At 34.8% G+C, this 19,168-nt stretch overlaps 1 protein-coding gene across 1 annotated transcript; it reads right to left on the bottom strand.

The window, feature by feature from the left end:
- Window positions 1–500: 500 nt before the first annotated feature.
- Window positions 501–3,155, bottom strand: LOC131062563 (putative disease resistance protein RGA3). Its single transcript, XM_057996257.2, has one exon. It carries the CDS (start codon window positions 3,153–3,155, stop codon window positions 501–503), a length of 2,655 nt encoding a protein of 884 aa, XP_057852240.2.
- Window positions 3,156–19,168: the final 16,013 nt, after the last annotated feature.

The raw sequence follows: 19,168 nt of genomic DNA, 5'->3' as shown, positions 1-19,168 counted from the left end.
CTCTATCCCCTCTATCAATCTCTACATATCTACCCCTCCCTCCCTCACTCCCTTCCTATCCCTCATCCATATCTCTATCTCTACCTCTATCTTACTCTCTATGTATTCATCTCTACTTCTCTTTATTTGTTTGTCTCTTTAACTATCTCTTCGTTTCTATATCCCTCTACCCTCTATATCTCCTTATATCTCTATCTACACATCACTATATATCTTACCATATATATGTCTCTATCTCCCTGATTAATAGGTTCTCAATTGTGTTGGATTCCTATAAATGGATTTAAAAAATCAATTGCTAAATGGCCTACCAATTGACCTCATGTACTACAAAATAATATTAAAAAATTAGACATTTTTTTTCATCGACTTTCCACATCTCTATTTTCGATGCACCCATTGCACACCAAGATATGATTGCTAATTTTAAAAATATAATAAATAACAAATAGAACAATTTAAAAATTAAAACATAAAAATGTCTTTATAATGTCAATCTATTATGACATAATTTTTACATGAGGATTGATGACTTTAATTTTATCCCAATATTCTCCACCTACTTTAAACATCTCCTCTAAGTTATCTGATTTTTTATAATAGAAAACCTTCAAACATTTTAACAGCTCCAGTCCCACTCCCACTTTTTTGACTTTCCTACAATTACATAAATAGAACTCCTCGAGACGTGTCATTGCCCCCTCCTCCAATTCAGGAAATTCCTCTAATTCATTGAACCAATCAATTTTTAAGAAGCGCAGGTGCATAAACCCTCCCCGTTGCCCAAAAGCCTTTGGCAGTTCTTTGCAGTTGTCATTTCCGGACAACTCCAACCTCACTAGGTTGGGCATTGTTTGCAACTCCAGATAATGACTACCACCACAGCACTTTAACTCGAGTTCCCTCAGATTTGCCATACCACATATCCAACTTTCCACTGCAAACTTGAATACTATAAGACTTTCCAGACCTTTCATTGCTATCATTTTCTTGGGAAGCTTCAATTCTTTTACAGTGCTCTTACGAATTGTCAGACGCCTCATCTTTACCAGTAGGGCAAGTATCCCTTCTTCTATCCTTGAATCCATATCCTTGTTAACATCTAAGCATAGTTCCTGAAGCTGAGTGATATTCACAAAATCCTCTGGTCTCATGAATCTGTCGCCTTCACTGGAAACGTCCAACCAATCTGATCGGAGTGTTCTCAAACCGATCAGCTTTGATATTCCTTTTGGGACGCGTGTAACACCCTTGCACTCTAAATGCTGAAGACATTTAACTTCATTTATCCATACTGGTAATTTCCTACATCTTAGAGGCAGAGCTAGAAACAAGAGACTTCTCAGGTGTCTCACACACTCTGGTACCTTCTCAATTTGTGTATCATTTAAATTCAAGACTTTTAGAAGTTTCATCTTTCCAAGGCTTTGAGGCAATGTACAGATGTCCGTCCCGCTCAATTCGAGAACACGCAGTCCTCTCATAGCCATAAACATGTTTCCCGGAATGCAAGTAATCCTCCAATTTTGAGACAATGAAAGGGTGCGGAGCCAAACAGGACGCCTCTCTGATATTTGAGCGTCATTTACATCTTTCATACCCAGGAAAATCCGACAGCAGTCACCATTTTCACCTTTACATGCTTCCTCAAGTGAAAAAAAACATTTATTTTCTTTTGATATGGTTATGGCCAAATCATGCAACAAATCGTGAGTTCTACAATAATTGGTTAGTCTATCCTCATATTGTTCCCATACTTGAAGCAAACAGAGATTGGCAAGCTTATTTATACAATCCCATGCCGCGTCCCACTGGTCCTCTCCTGCTGGAATAAATCCTTCCCCGATCCACAGATATACTAGATACTCACAATTTATCTGCTCAACCTTGGGAAAGAAAGAAAGATAAGCAAAGCACGCTTTAAGACGTGCAGGCAGTGAGAAATAACTGAGTCTGAGAATAGGCATCATCTGATCATCATCGGTAACAACTACCTCTTTAAGCCGATCGAGCTTGGCCTCCCAGTCCCTTGGCATCGTGGTCTTCGGCAGAGATGCAGCTACCATTTTGATAGCTAGCGGCAAATTTCCACACTGCTTTAAAATGTCACGGCCAACTTCTTCAAGCTGATGATTTGGCACTTTATTTCCCTTAAACGCATAGAAGCAAAACAGGCTCCAACTCTCTTTCTCCGACAAACATTGCATCTCGTAGATATGAGCATCCAGAATTGTACAAACCTCTTTGTTTCTTGTGCTAACCAGAATTTTGCTATGCCCATTGTCTCCAGTCAAGAGGCCAAGCTTACATAATAAATCTTCCCTTGCCTCCCACACATCATCTAACACCGCAAAATATCTCTTTCCTTGCAGATTTTCATGAATCAGCTCTGCTGCTCTCTCTTGAGACATTTCCTCATTCTTAATTTGCGGTCCTAAGCCTAAGTGGGAAGCTATGTCGCATTGCAAGGTGGAAATAGAATAAGACTGAGAAAATGAAAGCCATATACACTTATCGTACCTTTCTTTTACGATGCGGTAAACATGCTGAAGAAGATAGGACTTGCCTATGCCCCCCATCCCAACGACCGCAATAATTGGAGAGGAATTGTTGTCCAGCAATCTGAGCATGTCATCAACTTTGGTCTCTATTCCCACTGAGTATACACTCGGCAGAAGATAAGATTTCTTGCGGTCTACACTATGAGATGTATTGGGCGATACTTCACTTGCAGGAAGAACTTCACGCAATAGCTTCAGCTTGTTGACATCTTCGATAATATATCTCATGCGCTCCTTGATGTCCTTGATTTTCCGCCCTATCCTATAGCGAAAAATCCATTGATTACAACTTAGCCCACAAGTTTGAGCATCATTTCCATACATAGATTCTATAGCGCATTCCTCACAGATGTCTTCTGCAAGGAAGGAAATAACGCGAACCTTCTCCAGCCATTGCTTTACACCCACATTATGTGGAGACTGTTGATCAGCATCTTGCAGAAAACCCCTTACATTTGTGAGATTATCGTTTAACCACGAGAAATCATTGCTGAAATCCAGTAGTAGCTTTGCCTCATCAGTTAATTTCTGGACGGCCATCTCCACGGCCATCTCACAAATTTTTCCTACAACAGCTTCTCCAAGAAATGCCATGTTAGAAAAGTGAGATTGAACCAAAAATTCCTCTCTCAACTTTCTATGCAGACAAAATAAAGTGACCCAGACACAAAAAATAGAGTTGATGGGCACAAGAAAAATGACGCGGACTTGATAAGGCTGGATTCGATGTGAGAATGATCATTTACAAACTAGCAATTTATAAAAACCAACTTCTTCTCTTTACTTGCAATGCTTTTCTTGATACCTACGTAAACGGATTTATATTCTTTTACTTTTCTTGAGAAACGAATAAGACAATTGCACAGGGATGGAAAATCGAATGCTAAAGAGAATTTTGTTGCTGTAGACACAGTAATAAGTCATAAGTCATACCAACATACATAGGTTAGCTCCAAATGGATAAGAGTTGCCAAAGTGTCTTTTTCAAATGAGATATAAATCTAAAATTGCAATAAGTGTATTTTTTAATACCAGCTATAATTAGAATTAGAGGCTATAATATCAGCCTAACGGAAGGAGGAGAAGCATCTTTGCTTATTTTTCTTATTCCACTCAGAATAAAAAAGCTTTCTCGGAGAACCTCAAGCACACTCAAGTTTTGCAATCACACATTTCCCCTACCGACCGACAGAAAACAGTCTCTAAAGTAAATCGAATCCAATCTCTACATTGAATATTTTGATGAAAGGACTGAGCCCACCTTGTTCTTTGTAGAGCTAATTTTGAAGCATTTTCCTTCCTTCCTATAATTCACCTCGGATGTTCCGAGGAAAGGACTGAACCAAGGGCATCTTCTCCATCATCTCACAACTAAAATATATAATTTAATGCTTTCTTGGGAATATAACTTATTAAAGCACGTAAATGGCCGACTCAAGATGTAAAACAAAGAATACATTACATTCCTTTTAAGGCAATCAGATCGACGTTCTTTTATGAGTTCCTCTTCAAAATTTGCAGTGTTCGAGCATCTAGTTTGGATTATGAGAGAATCACTTACAGGTGTTTTGGCTTTCTCAGTGAAAAAGTAAATCTCGATGAAGTTCTGATTGTCTCTAGATTATTATTTATCATTAAAAGCTCTACATAAATTTATGGAGCTATTGATTTTTTGAACTTCTTTGAAAGAGAATCCAGATTTATAATATATAGAATGTATTTTTAGCTATCCGAAGATTTCCAATCCAAATTTTCCGTTTACAAATTCTTTTCTATTCAACCATATTAAACAGGGAACACACTTCTTCTTAAAGAATAGAGAGGACTCTTTTAAATATTTGTCCATTGTAAATTTCAAAATCAATGGATAAATGGATTTGAATAATGAGAGAATATCTAGTTGTGTTAAGGTTTCGATAAATGACCTTCAAGAGCTAAAATTTGTATCCGTGAAAGTGTTGTTTCATATCAAGCTCTAAATCAAACAAATTTTATGGTATAGAAATTTTAATAAAAGTGGATTTTATTGAAAACAAAAGTTTATATTTTCTAATAAATATATTTAGTTGTCAATTAATGATGCATTAATTGTAGATAATTTTGCTAGTTATGTTTTGACAAAATATTCTAAAAATTATATTTTTAAAAAATAGTAATTGTCTGAAGTGATTTATTATTAAGTGCTATTGATGTATTGCTACTATAAATTACACCTTTAAGTATTCTACTCTATTGTTTATCAGCATGGTATTAGAACATGTAATGGTTAATGTTCATTGAAATCCGAAATCCATGTAAATGAGTTGTAGTGCAAGGTCAAATTTCCAAGGCAATGGGATGCACTTTGAAGATATAATGTCAAGGAGACTTCATCATTACTAAGAATTGCCACTAGAGGATGATAAAAATGCAAGAAATATGATTTAATAGTGAATATAATGGATGTTGGGTAAACGGAAGCACTAATAGGAGCTGAAAGTATTCTAGTCTAAAATAATGTTGCTAGGATAATATAAGGCATCCTTTGAAGTAATAGGAGGTTAAATCATTATAGTCTAAAACAATATTGCTAGAGTAATATAAGGAACAATTTCACTACCTATCTCTACTAGTGTAAGGGAGAAGATTATAAACATGATATATATATGTTACTGAATGTTAATAGTATAATTTTACATGAAGAGATAGATGATTGCAATTTAAAAATATTGATTCAATAACTATGTTCCATTTCGAGGAAATATGTCTAGACATAGGGAATTTAGCAAACAATGCTAAATTGGTAATTTCCTTAAGAAGCATGTTAATATTTGTGTCTCTTGGTAAAGCAAAGATTAGACTTGGAAATATTAAAACTATAGATAGTTTGATATTGAATTCCTCATCCTGAAGATGAGAAGGGCTATAGTCTAGATAAAGATCAACATGGATAAATTTTGCCTGAATAGTTTGGGAGTTTAGAGATATTGGCAATTATACTCATGAATTTTTACACAAATAAAATTGCAACTAACAATTTTTTTTATATATATATACTATACAACAACATCTATCATGATTAACCTAGTAAAAGAACAACACACTTAAACATATTACACATGTAACATTTTTATCAACCTTATCCTAAGAATGGGGGAGAAGTAATAATTGAAAACACGATTCTAATTATAAATTATTGGCATACTAGAAATCATGGATCTTGAGTAAGGTTGGCTTTGTAGTTGGCTCTAAAACCAAGGACAAATACGAAGGGTCCTTGGCTGCAAGTCAACTCTCTGCACGGGGGCTCCCGAGCCTACTAGGAGGCCCCCACATTAACTCTTGCTCGTGCCTCCATTTATGGAGAGCAATAAAGATGGTGCTTCAAACACAGAACACTAGAACACTAGCAGCAACACCGTGGGCTCCAAGAAATCCTTCTGCCAGGCTGTTGCAGGGCTTCGCACATCTTTTCTAGTAGAGGCTAGATTCAAGTCAAAGATTCTCAACAATGTTGCAGAAAATCAAGTCGGCAAAGAAGGTGAGGTTGCCTCGTCCTCGAAGGTTGTCATTAAGCCAAATTTTTCCATGTCTGTCTGCATTTCTAAGGAAATTATTAGACAAGGATTCTGTGGTTTTTTTTGCAGCCCTTGATGTAGTTAGAATTCCATCTAGGCAATTTATGAACAAACAGTTTCAAGATATTTGAGTAAAAAACTTGGCATTCAATTTTCCTTTTGGAGAATGTTGCAAAAGGGTTCGTTCATTTTTTTTTTTAATGATATGAAAATGCAGAAGAAAGTGCTTGATAAACAATTTTGGAATGTGGGAAATGCTTGTTTTAGGGTTTTTCCATGGACCCCTGTTGCATGTAATGAGGAAGTCATGGCAGTTTCTAACACTAAATGGGTAGTTATTAAGAATGTTCCTCCTCTTTTATGGAACTATATCTCGAAAATCACCGAGCCTTTAGGCAAAGTTCTTAGAATTGATTCTTCTCCTACTTTGTTGCCCCATATGGATGCGAGGGTTTTTATTGCTTTCAACCCCTATTCGGCTTTGCCTTCAGAGATTGACATTTGTTTTGAAAAACCATCATTACTCTTTCCCCTTAGAATATTTAGGGGGAATTAATGCCTGTCACAGGTGTAGGATAAGTGGACATTTCCTAAAAAATTTCCCTCTATCTGGGAAATTTTTTTGATTCCTTCCAAGCTGGTCTCGACTCATTTTCCTCTGTATTCTGCCTCGGTTAATCCCTCAAACTCTGTTCACTCTGACCCCATTCCCTCTCCCCTTATCCGCCCCGACTCTTCATCTCCTTCCATTCCCGACCCTCCACCTCCACCTATCTTTGACACTTCACCTTTGCTCAACATTCCCCCTGATTACCCTATCTCATCTGATGAACCTCTCTTGATTGCAGAGAGTATGGTTAAATACCAGAAGGCCATAGGAGAAGCCAATAACGTTGCTAATTCTTCTCTACCTTTTGATTCAAATGTGACTGTGGATTCTACTCCTAATAGTGGACCTAGAACTCAAAATGCACAACAACTTATCTTAGAAAAGTTGAAAGTGGCTGCAAAGAGTAGGAAAAAAACTTGAATTGTCCTTGGCCATTCAAAAAAGGGAGCTCGAGTCCACTACCATTCCCTTCCTTCGAGAGTTGATTGGAGGGGATGATGGTGTGGCTCTTATAGCCAACAATACCATTAGTGATGAACAACAATTGCCCCTGGGGTCTGGATGCAATGTCAATTCTGACATTCACAGGGAGATGAATATTCCCCCCATCTTGTTTGTTTTCAAAACCCCCTTCGACACCAAGGTGGAGTGTGAGGGGCCACAAGATCCAATTAGATCCCCTGATATTACATCATGTGGCATTTATGGGAATAAGGGTCCTATCACCCTCCCCTGTGACCAAACCTTAGGGGATGATCATGGTATTGGGCTCTACCCTAACACAGGGATTGATGTTGATAACAACAATTGTGGGGAAAATCATTTCTCCCCAGAAACTTGAACATTTGATTTTTGTTCTACCAGTGTGGGAGATGATCTATCAGGGAATAAATCTAAGAAAAAAATGAGGAAACGGTTCCCCAAGACATCGAAAGATGTCTCTATTAGGAAAGAATCATTGGGCCCTGAATAGCTTTCAAAACTTAGGAAAAAATGAGGCAAACTACTCTCAACAGTTGCATTTGATGCCAATAATCTTACTAATCATGAAGAGTGGCCTAAGTGTTTTTGAGGGCTTTAATCCCTCCATGAATACTTTTGACTAATTCTTCTTATGTTGAAGGCCATTTCATGGAACATTAGGGGCCTGGAGGCCCTTGATAGGAAATATGCTGTCAAAAGACTCTTAAATATGCATAAAGATGTTGATTGCCTTATGCTTTGAGAGCTGAAATCTATTGGCTTTAATTTAGAGATTGGCCTGAAATGTATTTGGAGGAATGCCACTCCCTACTCTACCAACCATCCTAAGGGTAGAGGTGGATTTGAAATTTTATTGAATCCTAATTGGGCAAATAAGGTTACAAAATGGGGACAATCCTCTTGTGCAAGGGTTGTGTGGGTGATCATTTAGACTGATGAAACTACTTTTGGCATTTGTTAAGTTTTTGCCTCTAATGATTACCAAGAGAGAGGAGATATGTGGGAATGGCTACCCAATCTGGAGGATATACCTTGGCTCATTGGAGTTGATTTCAACATGGTGGTAAGTGCACAAGATAAAGAAGGAGGGTGGAAATTTGAGTGGAAAGTATTTGAGAGATTGCAATGGAAAAGGATGATTAATAAATTGAGATTTATTGACCCAATAGTGTGGAAAAAGGGAGCTCTGAATTCTATTTGGTATACTTGGTGTAACCATCAGCAACATAATAAGAGTCTATTGTAGGCTTGATAGATTTTACTTCAATAAGGAATTTTTTGACATTGTTAAGAATGATGATGGTCTTCAATATTTTGTTATCCCATTCACAGTATCTGATCACCATCCTATTATGATCAAGTTGAGAATGGCTGGGAATAGTGAGACCTCACCAAATATTGCCTCTCCTTTTAGATTGAATTCTAGTTTATTTTTGGATGAGGATCTCAAATGTGCTTTGTGTCTTGTTAGAATGTTCAATAAATATGGAAATCATCAAATGTCCAACATTGACAAATGGAATCAAAATATAAAAACCTGGACCCTATTTTGTTAGACTATGGGTAAAAAGAAGGCCAAGGATGTCAGGGCTACTGAGATGCAACTACACAATGCTCTCCACTTGGCTGAGATGAATTTACAAAATGACCCTGAAAATGATTCCCTAACCAACAAACTTATTGTTGCCAAAGCTGATCTTAGGAGGTTGCAAAATCAGAAAATCAAAGGGTGGAGAACTAGGGATAAGCTTAACTAGTTGGAGATTGGAGATAGAGGCTAAATTTTTTTCTTCCAAATGCTTAAAATGAAGCAAGCTATGGAAACAATTAGCACCATCTAGGATAAGGACAAGTTCTTTTCTGACCCTAGTGAGATCCTTGAATGTTTCACACTATTTTATAAGGATATGTTCTTTGCTGAACTGGTTAAGGATGAACAGGATAATGCCAAGATGATTGTCCAATCTCTTGTTCCCAAATTGATTGGCAAGGAGGATTATGTGTTGCTAGGGATGCCAATAACAAAAGAGGAGATTAGTAATTCTATTTTGGCCCTTAGTAATGATAAATCCCCAGGTCCAGATGAATTTCTAGTCGAATTCTATAAGGAAAATATCATTTGGGTGGTTGACGACCTACACTCAATCTACACCAAGGCAATTCAAAAGGGCTCCCCGGGGAAAGACATCAATCAAGGACTTATCAAATTAATACCTAAAGAGGGAGACAAAACCTTGCTTAAGAATTGGAGACCAATCACACTTTTGAATATTTCCTATAAAATCTTGGCTGACTTGATTGCCTGCAAATTGGAAAAGATTCTTCCTATAATTGTCAGCACTACTCAAACTCGGTCTCTTAAAGGGTGATATATTCAGGAAAACCTAATTACCTGTTGAGAGTCACTCCACTGGGCTAAGGAATCAGGACAAAATGGGGCCATGCTTCTTATAGATTTTGAGAAATCCTACAACAGAATTGAATGGGAATATATTATTCAGATGCTCCATTCATTATGGTTTCCTGCTGAATTTTGCAGAATGGTTAAAACTTTGTTAAGTGATGCCAATGCCTCTGTAGAAGTTAATGGTATAAGATCTCCCAGATTTTCTCTCACTAGATCAATTAGGCAGGGATTTCCCCTTACCCCTGCCTTATTTTTCCTTGTTGTTGACGCTATATTCTATATCCTAAAGGATTTCTCTATCACTCTACCAGTTGAAGGAATCTCCCTCCCTAATAGAGATGAAATTGTTAATATTCAATTTGCAAATGACACTGCAATTTTACTTAACCTAGAAGAGGATAACCTTGATGCACTTTTGAAAAATATTGAACTCTTCTGCCTAGCATCTAGTAGTAGAATTGCTTTGCATAAATCCAGTCTTCTTGGCTGGAAGGATGACCCCCCATGTTGGTTCTCCAAATTCTCCCTCAAGTGGTTGGGCCCAAGATAGATTATCAGATATCTTGGCATCCCATTTTCTGTTCTACCAAATCTGAAGGAGATGTGGGATTGGGCAAGAAACAAAATTGATAAGAAGCTCTCCAAATGAAACAAAAATTTTCTTTCCCTTGCTGATAGATTCTAGGGTGTGTCAAAACATCCTTGCATCCTGTAATATATATTTCTCCTCTGCACTTGGCTTTTTAGCAACTATCAATTTAACCATATCCAAAAGTAGATCAGAGACTTCCTATGGTCTAATGGTAAGGGAACTAAGAAACAACATGCAGTCAAATGGGAGTGGTGTACTATGCACAAGTTATTTGGTGGTATGGGGGTGAAAGATTTGAAGTTGCAAGGAATAGCTCTCACTTCTAAATGGATACTTAGGGCCATGGAGAGTGGTGAACCCTGGAAAGTTCTTATAAGGTACAATATTTAGAGCTCTGCTCCTAAGAAGGCAAAGAAATGGAAAGATCTTTCCATATTGTACCTCCTTTTTGGAAACTTTGATGTGGCTCCTACAGGATCTGATATCTTTAAATTATTATGGAAGGCTTGGGGCTATGTGAAACATTTGGTTAAGATCAGTATAAATGGTAGTACACAGGGACCTCTTGCTGCTAACAGATCAATATGGTGGAATGTCTATCATAATGAGAAGCCCTTGACCATTCTTCAAGGATGCTCTTCCATGAAGTGGCACAATTTGGGCATCAGATGTTTTGAGCATATTTTTGATAATGGTCATCTGATTTCTTTGGAGGATCTATCTCTTAGGTTTAGTATTCCCCTCTCCCATGGCAAAACATATAACATTCTTAAGGCATCTCTCTCCCCTATTCTCTCACTTCCTTCTGTCCCCCTTTTGCACTCCCCCACCTCTACCTTATGTTGGACTGATGATACCCCTCTCCCTTCCCTTAAAGATAAACACATTTACTCCTCCCTCACTGAGTCTAACTCTATATTCTTGCACTTAAACAAATGTTGGGTCCTAAACTGGGAACCTAAGGCTTGGAAGGACATCCTCAATAGATTCATGATGGGACCTAATGAACCTAAAATGAACCTAAAAATAATGATGCACCAACAAAGTGAATGTACACATTGAGGTGACACATAACATAAAAGAGAAACCACTAGATATCACATGATTTAATATCTTATGTTTACTTCATGTGTTTTATCTCCTATTTTTACATTAAAGCTAATCTTTATTAGTAACTACTAATTTCCCATAATGATTGATGTCTTATACTTTAATCTTTGTTCTAGTTTATGATCTTCAAGACTATTTGCTTCACATGTATGTTCATATAGTGTTTTTTTTATCTTATTAAAGCATTATCTTATGTTTGTATATTGGTTAATCTATCTTCTTAAAGTATTATCTTATGTTCATACATTGGCCTATTATTATAGAGAATATAATAGATTATCACTATTTGATCACGCATTTTTGCATCTTAATATCATATGATTGTGCCTCACATGATGATCTTATGATCATATCTTGGTTTATAGAGCATAATGATCTTACATTTCAATATCTTATTTTAAGCACTTATCATCAATCCTTATATATTCTTACACTAGAAGGAGGATCATCTTATTTCTCACTTCTTTATTGGTCTTATGTATGAAATATTTTATATTGATTTTAATAGTTGATGCATTTTACAAGAAATGAATTTATTAAATTGAATATATAATATATTTATGATGTTTCATTGAAAGATTTTATTAAGTTTTGTGCGCAAATTTTATATTTAAAGATTCAATAGTATGTACATGTATATTTTTTTAAGTTCAATATTATATTATATATTTCATGTGTATCTCATTCAACAACATAGAAATATTACTATTTATAAATTAATTTTTTTAATTTAGTAAAATAGATTCTTCTTTGACATAGAGTTGTATATAATTCATGTATATCTTTATATATGCAGGAGCTCTTTGTTATCATGGATGTCTTTGACATAGATGAACTATTAGGTGAAAATCTCCCACCACAACCCCCTCCTCCTCCTCCTCCTCCTCTACCTCCACCACCACCAGCACCTCCACCTCCACCCCCTAGATTGGATGAAATTCGTTTAAGAGAACGAATTAATGAAAACCTACAAGTGATTGAACAAAACATTGCTGCTATCCAAAATGAACAAATCACGCCACCCCATCTTGTAGAGTTTGCAAAATCAACGCAAACTGTTGTCGAGTCAGTTAGATCTGTTGATTCTCAATTAGATCAATTTCATAGACGACGACAAGAGTTGCATGATTTTTATGCTGATGGTTTAACTTATAGGCAAATCACTGATTTGAAAATAAGCAAAGCTCATTTATGTCCATATTTTACTAACCCAAAAATAAGAGAACCAATGCAACCTAACCAAAAAATAATTTCAATTAGGTGGTGTGTACATCCTGAAATGGCTAGATACTTTTGGGATAGATGGTGGATGGATTTTGATTATCCACCACATCGTAATTATGAGGTCTCTTTTTATTTTTTGAAGAAATTATACTGTGAGTTTGTAATGAACCAAAAACCAAATTATTTTGACATTAAGTCATTCCAGGGTGTTGGTCGTGGAATGCCACAGCATAGATTAGGGGCACAGAGTAACAATCCCCTACCAGATCCACCTATAGTTCCACTTGTTGCTCCATCGATTCCTGCAGATGTCCAAAATACATCATTCATTTCGACATTAGATGCTTTGACTTCCCTCACAGGTAACCTAAGTGAGCAAGTTGCTCACATGGCATCTACTCCTCAATGGATGCCACATATGTGTTCGAGTTGTCATGAGACGTGTGTGTAGGTCCTACTGCTTCTGCAGGATCTACTTTAGTTCCAGCTGAGCATGATGTAGCAGATGATAGTATGATGACATCTTATATGGATTTTCTTTGCTCGGATGTTCATCTTGACCAGGTATAGATATATATGCATGTACATGTCAATATTTTTATACTTCATTAAATATAGGTATAAACTAAGTGCATCTCTTTTTTTATACAATCTAATACTTCATTAAATAAATTTTGTTTATGTAGATAAGGACTACACCTAATATTAGAGTCAATATTGCATCTACTAGAACGCAACTCGGCACACCTTATGGGGTATAGTATAAATTTCTATCTAGACATTGTACTATCTTTTTAAGTTAATATGTTATCATCGTATACTATATGGGCAAGTGCAAGGTAATGAGTCACAAATTTGTGGAAGTCTGTGCATTGGAAAATGTGCTCTTATAAATGGGGGCCCGTTTTCAAAAAACGGGCTCCCGAGCCGAAAGGTAACGGGGGTTCGAAGCAAAAAAAATGGGCGCCCATTTTGTTTAAAAGCAGGCCCCCATTTTAGAACAAAACGGGGGCCCATTTTTTAGAAACAGGGGCTTGTTTTTAAAAATGGGGGCCCGTTTCTAAAAACGGGGGCCCCCGTTTTGTTTAAAAGCGGGCCCCCGTTTCTAAATGGCATTTTTCCTTTTTTTTCCACAAGCCGCCCTTGTTTGAAAACGGGGGCCCGTTTTGTGGAACTTGATTCCACAACCTTCCACTTGGCTCGGGATTAGGCTCGGGATAGCCCTGGGATGGCCACACCTGAGACATGGACCTGCAAATTCAAATCTCCATGAATGAAAGCAAAAAGATGAACTTCAGAAATAGTTTACGCACCTCTAATAAGATAATTTTTATACGAAATTAAAACCCATTTTAGATTATACTATCTAGATTCTAAATATGTAAATTTATTTAAAAATTGATTATTTTAACTATTTTTCATTTAATTTATACTAAATCGGGTCCATAAATTTGAAATATTAACTAATTTTGTTAATTTTATAACTTTTTTATTTTAAAGAATTTTGGAAAGAAAATTATATGTCATCAATCTGCACAAAATTCTTTATTATTTAAAAAAATAAAAAATAAAAAAATGTTAAAGTTTACATCAAATTATGTGGGTCGTACACGTCAAATTTTTAAAAAGATAATTACGGCCATTAAAAAATTAATTAAAAAAAAATATTAGAAAAAAAAATACAGAAAAATATGCTTATCAATCTTCAGTGTGTTACAAACCATTTCCCAAATTGGTTTGAGAAAATAATTTTAATTGTGTCAAAAAGTGTGGGTCGTACACATGCATGGTATGGTCCTGAAACAGGCATTTTTAAAACATAGTTTTCAGGACTCCATTTAAAAAGTTATTTTTTATTATGTGGGTATTAAAATAAATTATATATTTGGAAAGTACACTCAGAGGGCTATCTTTTATATTATTGACTTTTTCCAAGATTCAATCTCTAAGTGTTTCAAAATTTAAGCTCAAATGAGAGCAAATTTGAAAATTAGGGAAAACATTTCCACTTTTTGGCCAAAAAGTGGACTCATCTTCTTGCACTGACCCATATAAATTTTCATGTTGATACATTGAATGCTTCTCTCTCCAGGATTTAGGTCATGAGGGACCCTCTAAATCACATCGAGAAGAGGGTTTGACTACTGTGACACCATCTATGGTATGTATCTTATAATTCTTAAATTAAATATGAACTCTTACAACACTGTAACTTAACTTGAAATTATTTAGTACACATATATATGTTCACTAAATATGATTTCATTAAATGCATGTATGCAGGTGAACACTACCATTAGGATAGGTTATCCTCATAATTTTGATCAGAGCCAATTTGAATGCACATCGACATCCTTTGAGGTATTAATATGTAATACTTAATTTGATCTTATTTTGACTCTTAATTTAAGATTTAATTGGACACTTTGAATTTGACCTTGTACAGGAGTTAGCTAGCACTACATTTGGTGTTGATACTGCACAAGATACTGCTAGAGGATCTAATGAGCATATGGTAAGTTTGTAACTTAATTTATGAATTCTACTATATTTGATAAATGATTCTTTTAATAGTTAATTTCAAGTAATATTTTAATATTATTTTTTTATTGTACAGCATGAGACGGGTGGATCTGGACCACGTCCCGGGGACAAGAGAGATACTGCTAGAGGATCTGATGAGCATATGGTAAGTTTGTAACTTAATTTACGAATTCTACTATATTTGATAAATGATTCTTTTAATAGTTAATTTCAAGTAATATTTAATATTATTTTTCTATTGTATAGCATGAGCTGGGTGGATCTGGACCATGTCCCGAGGACAAGAGAGATACTGCTAGAGGATTTGATGAGCATATGGTAAGTTTGTAACTTAATTTACGAATTCTACTATATTTGATAAATGATTCTTTTAATAGTTAATTTCAAGTAATATTTTAATATTATTTTTTTCTTGTACAACATGAGATAGGTGGATTTGGACCACATCCCAGGGACAAGAGACCACGAGATGTTATTGATGATAGCACTTAGATTTTACTCTTTATTTGGCTTTGATATGTACTTTTTAATGGACTTTACACATTTGTTTACACGTGCACATACTTTATATATATGGATAGTTGCATAATAGGATTAGATCATTTATATTTTGTGCATACTTTATATATTTTGTTCACATTAGATATTATGTGGAGTGAACATCATGTTACCATCTAGATATATTTATGGATTAGATATTATATGGATTATGTGGACTTGAAATTTTACTATTTATTTGGCTCTAATATGTACTAGTTTATGGGCTTTACATATTTGTTTACACGTGCACACATACTTTATATGTATGGATAGTTGCATAATAGGATTAGATCATATATATTATGTGCATACTTTATGTGTATTGTGCCCATTAGATATTATGTGGACTTGAAATTATGTGCATATTAGATCATATATATTGACTTGAAATTATGTGGACTTGAAATTTTGTGCATACTTTATATATTATGTGGACTTGAAATTTTATTTATGGAAGTTATGCTTAAATACTTTATGTGTATTGTGCCCATTAGATATTATGTGGACTTGAAATTATGTGCACATTAGATCATATATATTGACTTGAAATTATGTGGACTTGAAATTTTGTGCATACTTTATATATTATGTGGACTTGAAATTTTATTTATGGAAGTTGTGCTTAAACAACTTTATAGGCCTTATGTGGACTTGTAATTTAATTTTTGGAATTCCATTTAAATAGTTCTTGTGATTAGATAAACTAAAGGTGCATACATCATGAACTAAGTATCAAAACATATCTTATAATTATAACATATTCTAAATTAAAAAGTATCAAAACAAATATAATGATTAGAACTTGATTAAAACATAATTATCTCATTCATAAATTTGACCAATAGTCTCTCATTTATGTATATTGTACACAAAATGTAATCAAGAAGACATATCTAAAATAAAATAAACAGTCTATTTAAATTATAATAATAAGTATTTATATCTCTCAAAATACAACATAAAGTATGCACAAACAATAGTAGTCATTGAGGCCAAGTCTACTCTGAGAGACCTAGAAAAAATAAATACATAAGATTAATTTTTATAATCAGGATGCATTGAATTTAAAATACAAAGGGATTTGCCTTAAGGGTACCAAAATTTAACTTACTTGTAATTATTCAAAATGAAACATAAAGTATGCACAATTAACTTTGTTTTCATTGATGCCTTTTACTTGTGGTAGACCTGAAACAAAATTTTACTAGATTAGATTTTATAATTATGATGCATGATATAAAATGCTATATAGAATATGCATCATGACTTTTAAAAGGGAGGTGGATTAAGGGTTTAAATTATAACTTACTTGATATTCATTTTGTTATACCATCTGCATCCTCTCTCTTTTGCAAAGCATCTATAATTGTCTCGTGCTCTTCCATAGAGAGAGTCCATAATTGTTTATTAGCAGGCCTGCCACGATATCTATCAAATTTTATATTAGTTGCCACTACCAAATGCGAGTAATGTATAATCTTCTTCTCTAATTCATAATCTTCAAATGTGGGCAATCCATTCTTTCTTGTTAGATATTTGCGTAGCCAAGTGCCAACAAGAACCACAGATCCTATTGGATAGTCATGACCATCATCATCTACTCGAGGAGTGGTTAGCCTATGTTTTGGCTCTACACGTCGAGCCAAGCAATACTCTGTCCCCTCTTCATTGTCCTCTAGTGCAACAACAACATAGACATGTACTGTGCACAAAATTTTTTTATTTTAATATTTAATGAGAAATAAAAACAAAAATATACACTGTATGATTTCATAAATATGTACTATTTAATAAATCAAAACAAATTTCAAAAATAATTTTACCTTTGTATAAGATCTGAAATGCGATCATAGTCATTTGATGCAAACATTTGATCCATATCTTCATTAGTTCTTTCATGTGGATCATTTACATCTATGGGTGTCAATGCTCTTTGTTGCCATTCTTCAACCCATTCTTTATTCTCACAAAATTCCCAATCTCCGGAAACACAAAACTGACAAAAGTAAGCAAGTTGCCTTGTGAATATAGTCCATGTGTTTGAATTAGAACTCTTAAATGAATGCCATTTAGCTGATCCAATGATGGTATTACAATCATGTCGAATAGGAATACTATCTTCCTCTATCAACCAAAATAAACATCGAATTGTAGAGTTTTCAATTGATCCTTTTGACAACTTTGAATTGCTCCAATCTACAACTGCACGAGCATCTCTGAATTTCACTGCATCCTCAAATTTCAATTGTTCTCTAGCAAGAGCTCTTTTTATACAAGCACCGGCTCCATCGTGTTCCCCCTTACCATGTCCCACTTCAAAAAAACTCCATAAATGTTGGACATTGGTTATCTTGTGAACTTTGCATAGCCAATAAAACATTCTTGCATTTTTGAATTGCCTAGTCCAATTATCTAACAATATCATATGTTGTTTCATGTCAACTTCTCTTTCCTTAAGATTATCATAAAATACCTCGAAGCAATGTTGAACAAACTCTGATGAGTGTAATCGATTATTAGTAACATAGAAATGATACTCCCTCAAAAATTTTCTGTTATCTTTTGTACTGTCATGGTCATGTCTATATATAATGTGCACAAATATGGCCACTTGCACTGAGTTTTAGTATTGTGATTGAGTTTCCTCTTGTGGTTTTAGAGTATAATTTTCTGCAAAATCCACAACTGATACTATTGTGCCAACTGGAAATGTGTTCTTGCATATGTGAAACTGTCCATCAAGCCATCGGGCATGTTGGGAATGTTTCACATATTTTGGAACAATATGAGTTTTAAACTCACTAATAAATGCATTCACACTATTATGTTCTGTAATCAATTATAAATGTTTCCCCATCTTTCCATCCTTTAGAGGGTATTCTATAAATTTAAATCTCCTAACATCAACCATTTTTTGTCCAAACTCAGATGAAACATGTTCATGCAAACATTCACCTATTGAAGAATAGTTCCCACATAAATTGCAAAGGCCATAAATGCATGAACTGGAAAGAAAATATTTGTTCATTAGGTGGTTTACAAAATAAACTTCCAATAAAATCTTTTATAGTTTCAGGTGGAACATAAACACCACAATCCTGCACAAGATCATTACCATGCAACATACAATGTATGTATCGAAAAACATCATAATAGTAACGAAACTAAACATGAGTTTTACAACAACAAGATATTCTTTGTTTATTGATTTCAGCATACCAGGGTTTGCATTTTTCAAATGATCTTTGACTAATTTGTAAATTCATTAACTTAGATTCATCACTAAATTTTTTAAGGAATTAAATTTGAGTCATGTCAAGAAGATGTTTTGGATGAGGATCACGAATTTTTGATCCCACCCTTAACTTTAAAACATCTCTAGCATTTGATGAAACTCTAGTGTTATCATGCCAAAATTTTGCAATTAATTGTTTAGTTTCATCATTTAATTTCATGTCCGACCTTTGAAGTCTACCACTAAAACTCCAACAATGGTTTAGTGGATCAATTTCAATTGTGTCTCTTCTTTTGGCCTCTCTT

This window comes from Cryptomeria japonica, chromosome 4 (genome assembly GCF_030272615.1).
Source record: "Cryptomeria japonica chromosome 4, Sugi_1.0, whole genome shotgun sequence".
Classification (NCBI taxonomy): domain Eukaryota; kingdom Viridiplantae; phylum Streptophyta; class Pinopsida; order Cupressales; family Cupressaceae; genus Cryptomeria; species Cryptomeria japonica.
Note: the sequence above shows the minus strand (reverse complement) of the source record. Positions and strands in the feature narration are given on the sequence as shown.